Source organism: Grammomys surdaster, unplaced genomic scaffold (assembly GCF_004785775.1).
Source record: "Grammomys surdaster isolate TR1022 unplaced genomic scaffold, NIH_TR_1.0 203, whole genome shotgun sequence".
Lineage (NCBI taxonomy): Eukaryota > Metazoa > Chordata > Mammalia > Rodentia > Muridae > Grammomys > Grammomys surdaster.
This window is the reverse complement of record NW_021604648.1, coordinates 8,841,476-8,859,440: the sequence shown is the minus strand read 5'-3', so window position 1 is coordinate 8,859,440 and position 17,965 is coordinate 8,841,476. Positions and strand designations below refer to the sequence as shown.

General features: G+C 39.7%; 1 protein-coding gene across 5 annotated transcripts in view; it reads left to right on the top strand.

The window, feature by feature from the left end:
* Dlg2 (discs large MAGUK scaffold protein 2) overlaps positions 1 to 17,965 on the top strand; it is a 1,293,772-nt gene that overhangs the window by 1,145,757 nt on the left and 130,050 nt on the right. For all 5 annotated transcript variants that reach the window (XM_028770581.1, XM_028770583.1, XM_028770580.1 and 2 more), the window contains one exon: positions 6,547 to 6,661. In XM_028770581.1, coding sequence (XP_028626414.1) covers positions 6,547 to 6,661 — 115 coding nt within the window. The remainder of the gene's footprint in view (positions 1 to 6,546; positions 6,662 to 17,965) is intronic.

The following is a 17,965-nucleotide window of genomic DNA, read 5'->3' as shown; positions in this document are numbered from 1 at the left end:
TTTTTTTTCTAGTCTAAATCATTCATTATCATATATTGATTCCAAGACTCATGTTCATGTCTGTGCAAAAATATATTTCAGTTATGGTTTCAGAATGAGCCTTTGTTCACTTGTTTAAAACTGTGTGATCAATAGCTGGTGCCTTCAAAAATCAATACTGCCTTAGACAGTGAAAGTCAAGTACAGCGTGTTGGGTGTTCAGAATGGCAGTGTGTAGGAGCAACCGTGCTTTCCTCCTTTCCCAAATGGGGAAACAGTATCTCTAAGCAGATGGGAGATTTTCCTACCCTCTCAGAGCCAGGACTCCAGAAACTCTGCCTCCAGGGGACAGCTTTGAAATTCTAGTTTCTCTCTGCACACTGTAAATAACCAGTGGCTTTTCATAGAGATTGTACTTGCCCCAGTTTGTCTGCAGTAGTTTAGAGCTGACTGTGCAGCTTATTCCAGGCACAGGAGAGCTTATACATGAGTAGTTACCATCAAAAAGGCTTTTCTTTTCTTTTTTTATAATTTATTTATTTTTTTCTCAAATAATAATTCATTCACACAGGGGTTATAAACACAGAAAGGCAGGATGTGGAGAAGGGGATGACACTGGAGTGTGGGTGTTCAGGGGGAATACAGATATCTTTCAGAACCAGGTATCGGCTGGGTGAAGGTTCAGGGGACAGGTCACTATGACTCTGCCTATGACTCACTTGTCCTTATCCAAGTTGGTATTATCTGCCAAGGCTACCTATTTACAAGGTCTATGACTACTCGGGCTGGTAAATTTCCACAAAAGCTGACTGTTTACAATAGCTTATAGCCATCTGTTTTAATGTTTTTTTCACAGAGACCCAAGACTTGGTGTTAGTATACATGTATGACAGGCCTAAAAGGCTTTTCTTACTCATTGCATAGAATGGAAGAGCTTAAATGGCAGGTGTTCTTTTGCAATTCACAGGAAAATGAGAATTAGAAGCAGTGACTTTGGTACCCTTAGCAGTTAGCATTGTATGTGGCCTGTTAATCAATGCTGAAGAAACATGAAGAAATTAATGAAAGGAAGATGCCCCAATAACAAATGAAATTACCTGTGGAGCAGTAATCTGAGATTGGGCTTAGAAGTGACCTGTTAGTGCTACACCCTTCCAGAGCATCATTCCTGAGTCTTGATAACAATGGCAGCCATGTCTAAATAAATAATAGAGTGACCTCAGTAGACTGCACACCACTGGCATTTATCTCAATCCCACCAGGTGAGCCTTTAAAACTCAAATCCTTTAGCTTAGGTACCACCAAGAGATTCTCACTTGTCTGTCTGTGTAAAACCCTTAGGCACATCTCAGGGAGGCTCTTCAAAGTAGCTTCCGTGTAGTGCTGGAATGGATAACTCAGAAGGGAAGTAGTCTCCGTGGCTTGGATGTATATACCCTACTATACAGCTCAGTGGCTTTATCTGTTCCTTTCTAAGCTGTATTCATACTTAGAATAAACAGGAAAGGGATGCTACTGTCAACCTCAGTGCCACAAAAGATTGCATATGCATTTGTCCTGACCCACCACGGGAATAAGAGTTAAGCTGTTTCACATCAAATTTCATTTTGATTCTCTAAACCAGTTTGAAAAGTAAACCTCAAAATGTACAGGTGAGTTAGCTGAGTCTTAGTAATTCCCAAGGCCTCATTGTTAGTAAATGGCATGATTAATCCAGAGACCAGGTCTCCTCTCCTAGAGTTCTCTGCTCTGCTCTCATAGCTGACAGCTGTTAAGACTGCTACATGAAGTCAAGACTGTGAAGGAATGTGCTGCCCCGCTCCCCAGCTCACTTGGGGGTGCTCATTCCTTATGCCAAGGTTCTTTCCTTCTCTCAGATTCAAAGCACACAGTCTTGAATTGTGGATGTAAGCATCTGGACACCATTAAACACTGGTAGATTAAACAGAATACTCCTCCTTTGTATCCTGGGTTTTCTTGTTCAACCTTGACAAGTTGCAAAGAAAATCCGAGCATAGCAGAGCCCCCTCTCACTGAGTAGTGTGTGCTGTACAGACCCTCTCACCTCTCCTCCTGAGTGTCTCTCAGTGCTGAGAGAATCCAGACAGATGAAGCCGCTAATATAACAGAAAACCACAGCAATACTGGAATTGGACAGCATCATTCTGAGCTCTAGGTAACTATGGATTTGTAGGAGTATCTTGTGGGTCATTTAACTTTTATCAAGAAGGGACCAAGCATTCCAAACTGTGGTTGCCTTTGCTTCTTCCTGTTTGGCCTAGTAGATGTACTTTACAATCGGGACAGAGAGGCTAAATCAGAGGGTTTTAGACATAGACTCGTTTCCGTGTTAGTTGATAGAACCTACAATGTTTGTGAGTAATGAGTAAGAAGAGGTTATGAATTTCACATAAAAACAAGGAATGACAGTCATTACCAAGAGCCAATTGTTCTGATCCATGAGCTCTCTGGAAATCTTCCCAGTTTATCTTGAGATAGGCACCATCATTGTTGCCATTTTGCTTATAAGAAAATTGAGCCAAGAGTGGATAATAACTCACCCAGTGACGTATAGCTGGGATATGAGTGGGCCAAGAAGCTGATAACCATCTATATATCCCAAAGCTTAAGGATTCTTATATTATTAACCATCATGTCAAAATTGAAAAAAAAAAACTAAACTGCCAAATGAGTGATTACAATTAGAAACAATCAGATTTATTAATTTCTTAAATGCTTAGTGGATTTTAATATGACACATACACTAAGCACATTTTCTATAAGACAACACTCTTCTGTAAAAATGAGTTTAGTAAAATTCTGTGCATTACTTCCGTTCAGTCAACACTGATGGTTCTGACTGCAGCAGGATGCTCGGAAGGGCTCACTTTGAAGCTGAAATCTCACTCACTGTATCTGCTCTAGGAACAAATCTTCTTCCCTTTAATGAGTACCATTGATTGTCACTGCCTCTGCTAATGGCTTTATCCACTTCATCTGGAACTCCATAGGCTTGCTCGTATAATTTAATTTTTTTTTTAGTTGGCATACAAAATAATGGATTTCATTATGGCACTTCCTTCATGCTTATTACCATGTCTTGTTTATTGCTTCTTCTTGCTCCGCCTTCACCATCTGGTCTCTTTCCTCCCTCTGTATAGTTTCTCCTTTGCTTTCATGTACAGTTGGCTTTAGATGTGTCAGAATATGGGGGGGGGGGATACAAAGGTATCTGGGCTTCTCATGCAGAGGGGACAAAGAGTTCACTAAAGCCAGTGTTTCCTGACTGCGCTCTGAACACTTCACTTAGGAGTTAGTTTTCAGTGCCTTCTCGCTAGTTTCAAAGGCACAAGAAGTAAGAAATGATTTATGATTTCAGCCTTCACGGAATGCCCTTTGCAAGCAAGGCAGGGCAGGATAAATGTTGCTTTCTACCTTACCATTATCACACTTAACAGCCTTGTAATCTCACATTCTGTAAGTGAATCCACTCAGGTTCTGACTTGCTCCAAGCTAGATGGTGTAAAGATTAGTGTGTTTTAAAAATCTCGGTTGAATGTTTGGAGATTTGAAATCAAGAGTGTTATGAATTTCTCTGAAAAATATCCCAAAGGAGAGAACAGAGGCAGGAGGGAAGCAGTTAAGGAAGAAGTTGAGTTGATAAGAGTGGGTGTATTAGTTATTTGTGTTTTTGCATGGTGAGTAGATTTTCAATACTTTTTTGATAAGATATCAAGATTGGCATCTCACAGTCTACATAGAAGTTTATTTCTGAAGCCTTTCTAACTATAAGCTTGGTTTATCTCTATGAATTTGAAAACGCGCTACCTCCCCCACCCTTACCCCATTTGTATCTATAAACCTATTGTTTATGTATTGGCTAAATTATGTGAGCCTCTGTCTTCACTTTCAAAAGGTAAAAGATAGGTACCTTTGAATACAAGTTTTGTGATTGAGCCGAGTGCCAAAATGCTAAGGAGAGGATAGGATAGGATAGATGCTAGACAAAGCAAAGGCAGTATAAGTTATGAGCTACAGAGAACTTAAGCATTGTACGTAAAGGAGGGCATCCAATATAAGAATATGGCAGAAAGTATTCAGGGTATCTAATGAGCCATACACTAATGCAAATGAGCTTTATTATTAAGGCAAGTATCCTGTCATAATATATGCTGTAGCTGTGTAATCCTAATGAGAACCTTTGAGAGAGTCTATTGATGTTCTTAATTGTGTGTAAATTAAGTGTCAGAACTGTTTTCAGTGCATGGTGTGAGTGAGTTGAAGAGAGCCTAGAGAGCAATAAAAACAGCAAAGTGGTTTGGCAGTGGTAGTAAGTTAACAAAAAAATATCTGAACCTTGAGCCCTTGCTTTTGGAAACGTAGATAAGCATGAGCCACCTTCCTTCTCTTGCAAATAATATTGAGAATTGGCAATTTCTTCACTTGCAGCAATTTGACAACCATGCTTATCTAATGACTTAGTTCATTCCTTATTCACTGATCAGTCATTTAGAAAAGGTGTTCTGCACCTCTTAACACTATCAGATTGCACGCCATAAATATGGAATTCCTCCAATGGGACATGAGCCTGTCCAAAAAGGCTCAGCCTAATGGAATAAGGTAACCACACAAATAATTTCAAGATGCTGTGATAGAGTATCTAATGAGCAATGAAGTTATAGAGGCAGTGCTGTGACTGGTACAGGCAGTGGTGTGATGGGGCAGTGCTGTGATAGGGGCAACGATCCGATTGATAGAGGCAGTGCTGTGATTGACACAGGCAGTGCTGTGATAGAGATGGTGGCATGATAGAGGCAGTGCTGTGATTGACACAGGCAGTGCTGTGATTGGTAGAGGCAGTACTATGATGGGGCGGTGCTGTGACAGAGGCAGTAATGTAGCTCACTGGATAGACAGGGTGAGGTGCTGATTGTAGATGCTTTTTCAACTTTCAAGTCTTTCTGGTTGTGAAGCAGAGAGTCCTATGTCTCCATGAGACTGAGTGACATCCAGGATCTGAGGAAGCTGGAGGCTTCCACTCTGTGTCCCCAAACAAATCAGTGGGTGATTTTTTTTTGTTTTGTTTTCTTTGTTTGTTTGTTTTTTTCTACAGTGTGAAAACACATGCCTATAATTCTAGCACCCAGAAGGCTAAGACAGGAGGAACACAAGTCCAAGGCAGACTGTGCTATGTATACACAGCGAGTCCCATGGTAGCCTAGATTATATAACAAAATCTATTTTTAAAACATAAAAACAAAATGCTCATGGGGACTGTTTAATTGTTATGTAAAATATTGACCAGTACCTTTAATTGTGGTGCCATTAGTGATTTATTCTATAATATGCCTTATATAACATGCTGACAATATCACACCAGTGCTCTTAAGTTTTCCCTTGAAATGAAATGTAGTATTTTAGAGTAAAGTCGATAGATTTTAGATGAACTGTATGATTAAGTCTATATTTTCCTTATCTAACCATTTAAAGCTGAATAATTAATACAAAGTCTGCCAAATCTTGGTAATTCCAGAATGTACTTCAGCATCAGAAATAACAAACTATTATGTGCCTTTTTAATCTTCAGAGTACAGATTTTGTGTTTTACATTCCAAACTTAGCATTCTGTTAGCTGTTGCCAAGGCTTTTAGAGACATCCATCTCACAATTAGCAATATCTGCAACATGATCTGAAATTAAAGTCAGCTTCATAGAACTTCTTAATTACACAGCGTTTGGAACACACGGCTGTAGAAATGGCCCAGCACTTAAGATCACTTGCTGAATTTCCAGAAAACCTCAGTGTGTACTCATACATAGTCACACATACATATATACACATAAATAAAAAAGAAATAGATCCTTTATGAAAATAATTGGAAACACTCTAGGTAAATAACTTTTATTACATTAATTTAGTTATCTTTGGTGTCATGAAAAGTTGTAAATTGAGTTGAAAATCAAGCTATTTTAACTGTGCTGGTGAACAGCTGGAGCCGTGACACACACGGTTAACGCCAGCACTCAGAGGCAGAGGCCAGTCTGCTCTACAGAACAAGTTTTAGATTACCCAGGGTTATGTTAAAGGCCTCCTTCTTTATATGTGTCTGTCACTCTCATTCCGTCTACCTCTCTATCTTGTCTCTTTCTGTCTGTCTCTGTGTTTCTCTGTCTCTGTCTCTCCCTTTCTATTTTTTTTCTCTTTCACACACAAATATACTCAGGTAGAAATTAAACTGAGAAAATCTGATTGAAATTAATAGGTTGTGTCCATTTCAATATCCTAGTTATAATGATATGCTATAGTTTTGAGAAATAGGAAACTGAATAAGGGTTGTATGGAATCGTAAATGTCTCAAAAGTTGGGAATGTTATGAGTCCTTTTCTTCCTGTGGATTTGTGGGTAAAAGGCCTTAGTAAGCAGACCTACTGTACTGAAGTTGACCATCTGCCTGGTACTTGGTAAGAAACTAACAATAATGGTTATTAGTAGCCTTGCTTTTACAGCACATCTAACTCTCAGAAGACACCAAACCAAACTTACCATTTTTTTTTCCTCATTCTCAGATTACGCTCGATTTGAGGCCAAAATCCATGACCTACGAGAGCAGATGATGAACCACAGCATGAGCTCCGGGTCCGGGTCCCTTCGAACTAATCAGAAACGCTCCCTGTATGTCAGGTAGGCATCAGAACATTACTGACTGGGATATACTGGTCCTGAACTCTTGGCTTAGGAACACAATGCCTATGTTTTAATTATCCCATGTTTGTCAGTATACTTCTGCTCAAAGGCCTTGCATTTAACCATTTCCAAGTAATCTTTGAAATATTAGGCCAAAACTCGTCCCTAATTTTATGTTTTTGATTTTTTTTTCTCTTGGAAAAAAAATGAAGGAGGAGGGTCTGTTTATGTAGCTCAAGTTAACAAATTCTAGAATTTTCTTGGTACTAGAAACACAAGTATATACTACCACATCCAACTCTTAAATTGTTTCTTGATAATATTAAAAATATTAAAGTGTAACATCAGTTGCATTAATGACTGTAGCTCCAGACATTTGCTTGCAGTTGGTCTTGGGAGAGACTATTCCTTTCTTCTTCCTAACCTAGGGCATGAGTGTGTTAGCTCTCGTGCATTTATTAGACATCGGCTGTTCTAAGAGTTGTGTGTATTACTGCTTTTCTGAACATTCTGGTGGACATACTTTGCTTCAGTAGAATCTCAATACCAGTTGTTTCTCAGATCATATTAGTTTATTTTCTGACTACCTGAAGCTCATTAACTAACCTGGTTGGTGACTCACATCTGTAATCTCAGTACTTACAAGATGGAGGCAAGGAGACTACCACAAGATTAAGAGCAACCTCAAGATGTAGTAAGTTCTAGGCTAGCCTTGGCTACAGAGTGAGTGACTTGAAGAGGCCTGTCAGCATTTTCTCCTCATGGAAACTTTGAATGAGGTCTATAGACACTCCAGTATAGCATGGTCTACTTCCGAGTACTAGCTCCTGTATTATATCTAAGTGTCATCTATTTATGTGTATGATCCTGCATGTGTTGTGTGTGTGCACATGTATGACCACACATGTACATGTGCGTCTACCATGTGAGTCCTGAGGACTGAACTATGACCTTCAAGTTAGCTTGTAACCAACTTTGTCCACTGAGCCATTTTGTCAACACAGGACTTTTAATAAATAATACAAATACTAACAGCTTACAGGGAACAAGGCCCCTTATGTGGTCAGAATGAATGTATATACTATTTGAAGGAAACTAGTCCTCATTGTTTGGATGTCCGCTGCCAGCTCTGGTCCATGATCTGACTGACAGCAAAGACCTCATCTCCTCATCCATGATACATGTACTAAATGATGCACATGAGCGGGACTTGTCTCAACTCCAAATGGCTATAAATATAAAATAAGCTTTAACTTTCCTGTGTATCAGTCACGGCAAGAAAATAGACCAATTTCAGAGTGTGGCATGTTCTCAGAGGCCTTAACTTGCTGGATGTTCTGGCCAACATAGAATACCAGCTTATTCTGGAGAGTTTCTGTGTTTTGGGACTCTTAGAATTAAAAACACATGATATATGATGACAGACAGACAGACAGACAGACAGATCAATCTAACAGACTGTTAGTCTGTCATAGCTAGCCAACTATATTCTAGATTGTTTTTGAAGTATGTTATTGTCCATGGAAGGAAATGTGGAGAACTACCTTAGAAAATCTCTTATGGTGACATCACAAATGAAATATAAGTTAAGCCAATTTGTGTCTGTTTCTCTTCTCAGTACTTGTGTTATATTCACTGGTTGTAATGATAAAAATTATTTTGAAAACTCTTGAAATATTTTACTTTGGGATAGCAAATAGGAAAAAAATAATTTAGTTAAGAGTACCCAGGCAAATCAGTCAACTGAATAAATGACTTTATAGACTCAAACTACAAAGAAAAAAATCATGAATGTTGATGTCATTAAAAATAGAGTACATAAAAATATTGTTAATGTAGTAGAAAAAAATTTGATGAAGACATATGGGTTAAAAGTTTTTAAGTTGTGGAAAATTAAATGAAGGGCTATGATACATAAAAATAAGACATATTTGAAAGTATTATTAATTAGAATCCAATCTTCATGCTGTGAAGTGATAAACAAAAGTATAATATGAAAGAAAATGGAAAGTTAAAGTGATAGATTGTTTTAAAAGGAGCACATTCTTAAGTGAGACTTAAACACACTTCCATAGGAAATCTCCCAGACAAAATCTCTTTAATATTAAAATCTGGTATTTGGTCTTCCAAAATTCTATTCTGTCATACCTACAGACCCAACCTTAGCATCTAAATGAGTCTGAGAGACAGAGTAGTAGATGAAATAAAGGCCACACACAGTAAGAGCTGAGGGCAAGAACTCTAAGGGCTCCTGGCCTTGTTCTTACACAATATGTAAAATAGACCAATAAAGGAAGAGGGGATGTAAAATGGACTAGCAGAACCCAAACAGAGTCCTTACCAAAAATGGTCCCGGAGACACTTGCCATATCTGGAGTATGCCTACAGGAGCTAGACCAAATTTGTCCATGTTTATTTTAGAACATCAACTACTCACTCTCTCAAAATAAATGAGTAGCAGAGTTCCTTGACTATTGAAGTATAAAGTAGTGAGTGTGTCTTTCTGGTCTGGAAATGACATCTTGGAGTAATATTTTACTTGTCTTGCTTACCTTACTCTGAATGCCAGAAGGAACTTTAGCTATTACCGGGTCTGCTATGAGCACCAAGAAGAAAACACGTTTGCCTGGGAATCCTACAGCTGCTATGACAGTCAACTCTCCCCCCAGTCCTCCGTTTCTCCCCATCTTTTCCATCTCCCTCCATCTTAGTTCATAGGTTCCAGCTGTTGGATGTATTTTAGCTGTGGCTGCCAGTTTTCTCTGGCCAGTGCTGTGTTGGACATTCAGATGGATGAGAAGTGAAATTCAAGTACACCACTTTTTAGGGTTATATGGAATATATGTTTAGGCTTTCCCTGTTATTATCCATATATTTTGAGAAGTAAACAATCTAAATCAGAGAGTTTGCAAATTTTGATCTAGGATAAACAATTCAAAATATTTGCCTAGTTTGTATGACTTCTACTTTGCCTTAGAGTTGCCTCCCTACCCCCCCACATACAAACATATACACACTCATACACATGTGCACACATGCACACTCATACATGGGGGGGGGTACTAGCTTTGGCTCTGGCCCTATTGGAGAGGGTGCAACATCTTATGAGCCTTCTGAAGCTGGCCTTATCCCTGTGGTGGACATGATCCTCCCATGTGGTAGCATTTTGTTTCCCTGAACTCTTGTAATGAGAGAAAATAACCAGCAGTACCTGGCTCAAGCGGAGTTTTAAACTGGCTCAAAAGATATTCAATCTAGGTGAAATTATTTTGCTTGTCTTAATCTGTGTGCGGCACTGGAAGTGATGTGGGAGCAGTGTACAAATGAAATTGATTGACACTCATAATTCTCTACATGTTGTACAGGGATGATTTCAGTGTGTTTGCATTATTTGACTTTTATGTTTCCTGCATTGTGGAAACCTATATTTGAATAGTCTTAACAACAAATAAAGTTGGCTGGGGATATAGTCCAACAGTACAGTTTCCAAATAGCCTGTAAGAGAACCTGGATTACAAACATAATATCAAAAAATGAAAAAAAAGTCAAATGTTAAAGATATAAATACAGCAATTTTCAGAGTATTAGGCAAGTACAATATTAGTTCACCCATAGATGTACTTAATCCCCAGAGCAGCTACATGGGATTTATTTCATGTCATCAAAGCTGTTCATATGAGCAAAAGATGCAAGCAGATACCTAGTGGAATAACTGAATTCATCTCTTCATAGATGTTCTCCCCTTCTGTCCATCAGTAAAAAGCTAGTTTCCAAAGAACATGGCTTTCCTTGCTGCTAAGAGAACAGTCAGAGACAGATGGTTTTAGTTCCCATAGATGCACAGAAATCTAGAGAAGAAGCTTCCTTTAAAGGGATAAAAGTACCCAGAAAACTGGGAAAAGGCTGGAGGTCAGAGAGAAAATCAGATACATATATCTATCACTAGGGAGTGGAAAGTCACATTAAAGAAAAATTTGCCCTATGTTCATTCGTTAATAAAGGATATTGAGACTTCCAGCAAGTAACCAGAGTCCTTGTTATGAACTTGGGTTTAACCATCAGTGTTCTGAGTGCTGTGCTTAACTCTCAGTCATGAAGCATCTTTTAACTATTTGTTCTGCTCCTAAACCCATAATGGGAACAAAGGACTCAGCCAAAAAACATGACTTCTGGCTGCAGGAAACTCACTATCTAATAGGAACCAGGACAGCAGTTAAATGTAGTAAAATATAGACAGAGAAACTTCTGGGATTTTGACTGCTTCCTAATGCACAATATTTCAGTTGCTATTTCTAAAACTTTTTCAATATTTTGACCCAAAGAATGGAGGGCATTCATTCTTTCTCGTGGCCCTGTAAATAGAAACATGCCTAAAGAGGAGAGAACTTTGCTAGTCATCAGTACTCTTTGCTTATGTATAGCGTGTATGTACTTCATTGTTTTCTATTCTGTGTGATCAGTCTCTCTGTACTCAGTGATGGTCACAGCTGACTGCCTTGATTTAATAACTCCTCGGTGGATCATGATGTATGGCTTACAGGTACACACACAGAATTCCAGGTCAACAACTCGGTAGCCAGTAAAGCAGGAAAAAGCACTTTCCCTGCATTAGCAGTGCAGTATCCCAGAGATCCCAAACGCTTGCTAGTGTAACTAGTTTGGTAGAGGGTTATGACTGACATAAGAGAAGAAGTAGAAGTAGAGGGAAATATCTGTCATAAGGCTTCCTTCAATCAAATACCTTTAAAAAAACTTTTATTAGTTTATAAAATTATCTCAGCCCATCAATCAGGAGTATGACACCCTTCTTTGAGTTAAAGAAAGAAATTCTGCCAAATGGTTCTTTTCAGTTTCCCCAGCTAGACTTAACATGGGAACAGACTTTTGGGTCCTACTTAAGATTCCGTAAAGTGGTATTTAAGCACACACTTGTTGGATTCAGCCAAATACAGAAACTTTAGTTCTGTGACCATAGAGAAACCAGAGCCATCTCCCCTGGCTTAGTTTCTTTGTCTATGGGAATGAAAATGATAACCAGAATAGTATATGATGAAGTGACTATGAACATTTAATAAAATAGTGAATTTAAATGCATGGCTAATTGGAAGATGTTGATAAATCTTAGTTGACAACCATTATTTATTACAAAGCCTGCTTGTCTTAATAGGGCAGATGCAGGTCCGCGTTTCATCCCACTGCTGGGGTGATAAAACACTGCTGCACCACTGCAGTCATCAAGTGCTAGGCTTTAAGGAAATGCTGACACACTGCTCAGGGGGTGGGAAGCTGAAGCTGGGAATCTAATTGCAAATGGAAAACTGCATGGAGGAGGAGACGAGTCAGGTAACAAAGGGTTGGGTTTCCAAGGGCCTGTGATGAAGAGCCTGAGACTGGGAGCTCCCAAACTCCTGGACATCCTTGTGAGGAGTTGGGTCCTGTGGAGTTGGGAATATGTTGGGGCCCTGATACTGAGGATAAAAACAGACCTGGGGCCAGGGGAATGAGAACTCTAGCTTAGCCTCATTTGTGATTTTAGCGGGGTTATCTGGGAGCACAGAGGAGCCTTCTGACGGAGACTTAGGCTATGGCTCTGTAGTCGAAGGCCTTCTCCATGCTCCCCATGGTGGCTCTTGATGAAAGAGATAGTCTTTGGTTCCAAACTGTTTTTTGATTGTTCATTGTGGGAAATGGATGCATACCACCTTCTCAGGGTGGGCCAGAGATTAAATTGCTTTTGCAGTAAGGAATGTCCGGGAAGGGGAGCTTATTGGCTAAACCATCTCAGGGTCTCCAGATATCTCTTTACCATGGAAAACTATGATCTGGAACACATGACTGACATGGGGAGTATGATCACATGTTCCAGACCAGGAATCTAGTAGGAAGCAGAGAGACATCTACCACTCAGGTGGGTCCCTGGGTGCCAGGGTCTGAGGTCCACTCAACCTTACCAAGTTTTCTGATACAGTCCACTGTCCTCATAGGCAGAGACTGTAGAATTGGTTGTGAACAGGCATTATTGACTTAGCACTGGAGTGAACTGTCCCTCCACCACATTCCCATTGTTCCATTGCTTTCTTTCAGTAGGAAAAGGACAAGGTTTCCTGGTGGACCTATACTCCATTCTGTCCTCTGCACCATGGTGCCTGAAAAGAAGGCCATAGTTTTGTGACCCCAGAATGCCCAAATTTATCAACTTCCTAGTTAAGACTCAACCCCGGAAAGCCTGAAAAGAATTCAGTAAGAGCCACCACAAACTCCAATCAGTGCACGAACAGCTAGCAGTCCCACGTTTCCACAGATACTAGCACTGCCACACTCACAAGGTTTCTCCTACTGCCCCTCTCCTTTCTTTGTGGACTCCAGCTTCCTCTTCAATTCTGTTTTGAATGCAAAGGACTATTCCTTTTATGATTGTTCTTTATTGTAGTGAACAGTTTTTCTTTAGGTGGAAATTTTTGTTCTATGGTCTATGAATAATGTGACCAGGCTGAAAGTAGTCTTCTGCCCCATTATTTCCATACATTGTATATGGATATGGTGACTGCCTTACTGCTGTGATAGAGTACCCTGACACAGGCGACCTTAGGGAGAAAGGGTTTATTTTGACTCACTGTTTTAAGGTACAGCATTTTAATGCTTGTTATTAAAAAAGGTACCTTAATAAATATTTACTAAATGAATGAACATCTATCTTTCCTATGCAAATGTAGCCAAAGTATTTGAACAAGCTGGTGGAAGTTAATTACCAACTGGGGACAACAAGTCCATCTGTATCTTCAAGATACATGCTCTGCCTGCCAGCACTGCAAGTCCAGGAAAGATGTGACATCACCAGGACAACAGCCTGCTTCATTTGTACCCCAAACTCTCAGACTTCATTTTAACCAGGGCCTAATTTATAACAGAATTAATATATACACAGAGACTTGTTAGAGAGACGGTCTCGGACAAAGCTAAGGTCTTGGCAAAGTTGGCCTTTCTCTTCCAGGAGACAATGTCTGGATGTTCATTTCATGGCAGGTTTGAAAAAAAAAATTCTATGCAGGACACTTTGTTTTGATGGACTGTTTTTGGGGTGGAAGATTATTCCTATATAATTAATTATGGTGAGACAAAATACTATATTGTAGTATTCCTTTGCATAGGTGGAGGATTTTTCTATGCTAGTTATTTTCCTTTGAATAACAGCACAGACATCCATGGCCCCATTGGTCCCTAACCCAGTCATGGAGGGAAAGACAGTGGCACAAAGGCCAGCCTGCAACCTCTTTTTTTGTGGCACAGTCACTTCCAACCTTACCTGATAATGGATTTTATCAAAAGATATAAGGCAAGGTCATGACATCCATGATACAAGAGAGAATTTTTTCTGCCTTCCTCCAGCCTTCCACTACTATCCTTGGAAAAGGTTACAGTCAACTGTGTGTGAACTGCTGCTGAGTACTTGGTACAACATTAGCTGATATTTATGTTGCCCTTCATTCCTTGATTTCTATGTTCTTATTTAACAACATTTATATACTCAGAAATTGATTGAATCATGATATAGTATGATGCAGCAGAAAAGGAAAAGCACTGAATTAAGAGTGAGTTTTCTTTCTTAAAATCTTCCAGGAAAGAAGCTAAAGAGATGGTTGAATTAATAAACTACTCGGCACACATGTCTTCACATCCTCAGTACCCATATAAAATACTGGGCATGGCAGCCTGCAACAGTAACCCCAGTACAGGGGTCACAGAGACACGAGGATCCTTTGTGATCATTGGCCAATTACTAGACAATAGCTAGCTTGCTATTTGGTGGACTCCCAGCACAGTGAAAGAGAATATCTCAAACATGATAAAGTGGAAAGTTATCAAAGATGGCATCAAATGGCAGCCTCTTGGCTTCCACCCATGTGCACAAATTCACACTGAAAAGCCTGTACATACCATACATATAACACAAAAATGGGTATGCACACACATGCACACTTTCTAAGGGAGGTGGCAAGATATGACCAGGTGCCTGTTCAGGTATTCTATTCAGTTAAACAGGCTGAATAGAATTTCTTGACTGAGAAGTCCAGAGAAGAGGTAAAAAGTACGTGACAAAATTCAGACAGCAGCTTGGGCTACAATAATGAAGGACTCAGGAATTTGTATGCTATAGTCCTACTATTGACTTACTTTAAACCTCACAGCAGTACTGTGAAAGGTACAATTATTGTCCCTGTGCTAAAAGGAGATACTTTCAAGGAAATTTGAAAGCCAAAGAGCTTTACAAACATTCTACATAAGCCACTCAGTTCAGTCTTTGTTTATACTGTAGTGCAGTCAAGTTGAAGTTGGCCCTGTAGGAGCACTGCTAACATTCACAGTAATAAAATTTGTGTTTCTTTTATGTTATATATTAAATTTCTCAAGAAAGGCATTCTAGGGCAAAATATGTAACTCATTATGCTGGCTAGTTTTATGTCACCCTGACACAAGCTAGAGTGATCTGAGAGGAGGGGCCAGAGTTGAGAATACCTGCAGAAGACAGGGTGGTGATGTACCTGAGCCAACGGTGCTGGGTTCTATAGGAAGGCAGGCTGCGCAAGTCTTGAGGAACAAGCTAGTAAGCAGCACCTTTCCTTGGCCTCTGCATCAGCTCCTGCCTCCAGGTTTCCACCCAGTTTGAGTTCCTGCCTTGGCTTCCTTCATTGGAATGTAAAAGCCTGGGTATGTAAGCCAAATATGCTACTCCCCAGTTGCCTTTTATCATGGTGTTTCATTATAGCAATATGATATTAATCCTAATTAAGACACTTACCAATTACAAACTCTCTCTTAAAAAAAAAAAAAAAGTCTCACATAGCCCAGTATGGCCTGGAACTCAGTATATAGTTGAGGGCTACCTTCACCTTCTTATCTTCCCAAGAGATAGGATTTTAGAGGTCTACCATCTTACCCAGTTTATGTAATAGTATGAGTCAAATGTGGGATCTTCTTGTGCTAGACAAATACTCTCCACACTGAGGTACAGTCAAAGCCCTCAGTGGCCCTCTTGACTGTCTCGTCTGTAGTATGGACATATTACCTCTCTCATAGGCCCCTTAGGATTATTTTGAACCATATCTTGGAAGGAGCTCACCCTATGGGACTTATTAAGTCAGAAGAAAGTTCCCTTGTTTCTGTATGTGTTTAGAATTTGCTTCCTTTAATGGAGAATAAATTTTGATTCTTCATTTATACTTTGAGACTCATTGTGCTTACTCTTATAGTCATTTGCATTTTTAATTGCATCTTTAATTGTGGAACAAAGGGCTTTATGTTTCAACAGCCAATTTTATGCCTGAAATAGGAAAGAGGAAGATTCAGGGGTGCTGTTGTCATTGTTGTTGTTGTCGTTGTTATTTTATCTTTCCCTGAAATCAGTTTGCCACTAAATTTTAAAAGGTTTCAATTTTTAGATTTCTGTAGGGAAGGGAGAGTCTCCTAGGTGACCTTTCCAATGGCACCACATTTCTCTCCAGCCCTTTGGCATATCCAGACTTCAGAACTTACTGTTATTGATGCTTAGTCTGTCATTTATGTATTCATTGATTCCTCCCACTAAAGCTTTTCTGAGCCATTAACCACCTCCTTGTGGCTCAGGGGTTAACAAGATTAATAAGGCATTTTTCCCCTGCCCTTGAGAACCTCAGGTCATTCTAGATTTTGATTCTTGGCTCTTACCCCATAATAATCACATTACTAGAAATGTCTTATCTCCTGAGGAAATGCTTGGGTTTGATGACCAAAATATACCAGTTCTACAGGGCAGGCAATTCTGTCTAGAAGAGAGAGGGGAGAGAGAGAGATGGGGTGGGAGTGGGGGTGAAGAGCATATGAAGTACTCCAAGTTCTGACAAGAGAGAATTGCTGAGAGAGGGCATAGTGAAACAGAACAACTCTCACTTTAACTTATGAAGCAAATACATAATTTATCTTTTTAAAAATGAGTGTTACATTTGTTCTTTGACAACATTCATGTGTATAGAAGGGTTTCTGGTTACTGCTTCCCATCTTCTTCACATCCTGACCACCACCCATCATTACAAATTTATTTCTCGGATTCATGATTTTTAGTTTTGGTTTGTAATATAGTTTGGTTTAACCAGAACCATCTATATGAACATTGTGTAGGAGTTCTCCATTGGACCCAGATGGTGTCACTAGAGGGGACGCAGATGAAAGCAGTGACTTTCATTTCTTCCTGACTCTATCAGTAACAAATAGCTCAGCAGTGAATTATAGAACCCCTGAACCCCACTTCTGCAGGTGATAATTGTTGATAAGCCCATTCTTGTATGTACTCAGTGCAAGTATCCATAGCTGCGGTGGATTCACTATCGTGATGGTTGTGGCTTACTCAGAAGACAGCATTTCTCAACCTTCTGTCTATATTTTCCAACTCTTACTTTTTACTTCCTCTTCTAGAAATCCTCCTTGATCCTTAGAAGGCGTTGGATACATGTCTTTTTTAGGACTGAACACTCATCCCTCACTTATTCTCAACACACTGAGGAGTCATGAGTCTCTGCACTCATCACTACTTACTGGAAAGGGAAGTGTCTCTATATAAGGCGGAGAGTAGCATTTTATGAAAACATAAATATTTAGAAGGCAGTTTGACACTGTGTCAGTTAAGCTAAACAACAGTGATCAGTTCTTCTGCCACCAGCATCTCAGGATCAATGACCTATCACACTGTGGGTTTTTAACTAGTGTCTTAGTTAAGGTTTCTATTTCTGTGAAGAGACATCGTGACTAAAGTAACTATTATAAAGGAAAACATTTAATTGGGGATGGTTTACAGTTCAGAGGTTTAGTCCATTGTCATCATGGCAGGAAGCATGGCAGCGTGCAGGCAGACATGATACTGGAGAAGGAGCTGAGAGTTCTGCATCTGGATACACAGGCAGCAGGAAAAGAGGATGACACTGGGTCTGGCTTAAGCTTGTGAAACCTGAAAGCCCAACTTACTGTGACATACTTCCTCCAACAATGTCACCCTTACTCCAACAAGGCCACAACAATTGTACCACTCCCTGGAGACAAAACATTCAAATCTATGACCTTATGGGGGTCATTCCTATTCAAGCCACCACAACTTGGTTACCACTACTTGACATGAATTACCTCTATGGACCAAGCCTCAAAGCCTATCACAGAGCAATTGGTTAGCCCTATAACAGCAGTACCACTATCGTACTGCATACCCGGCTGTCAACCATACAAACTATAAAACAAACCTGTGAATGAGGACATTTGTCATTTAATTCTGGTATTTGA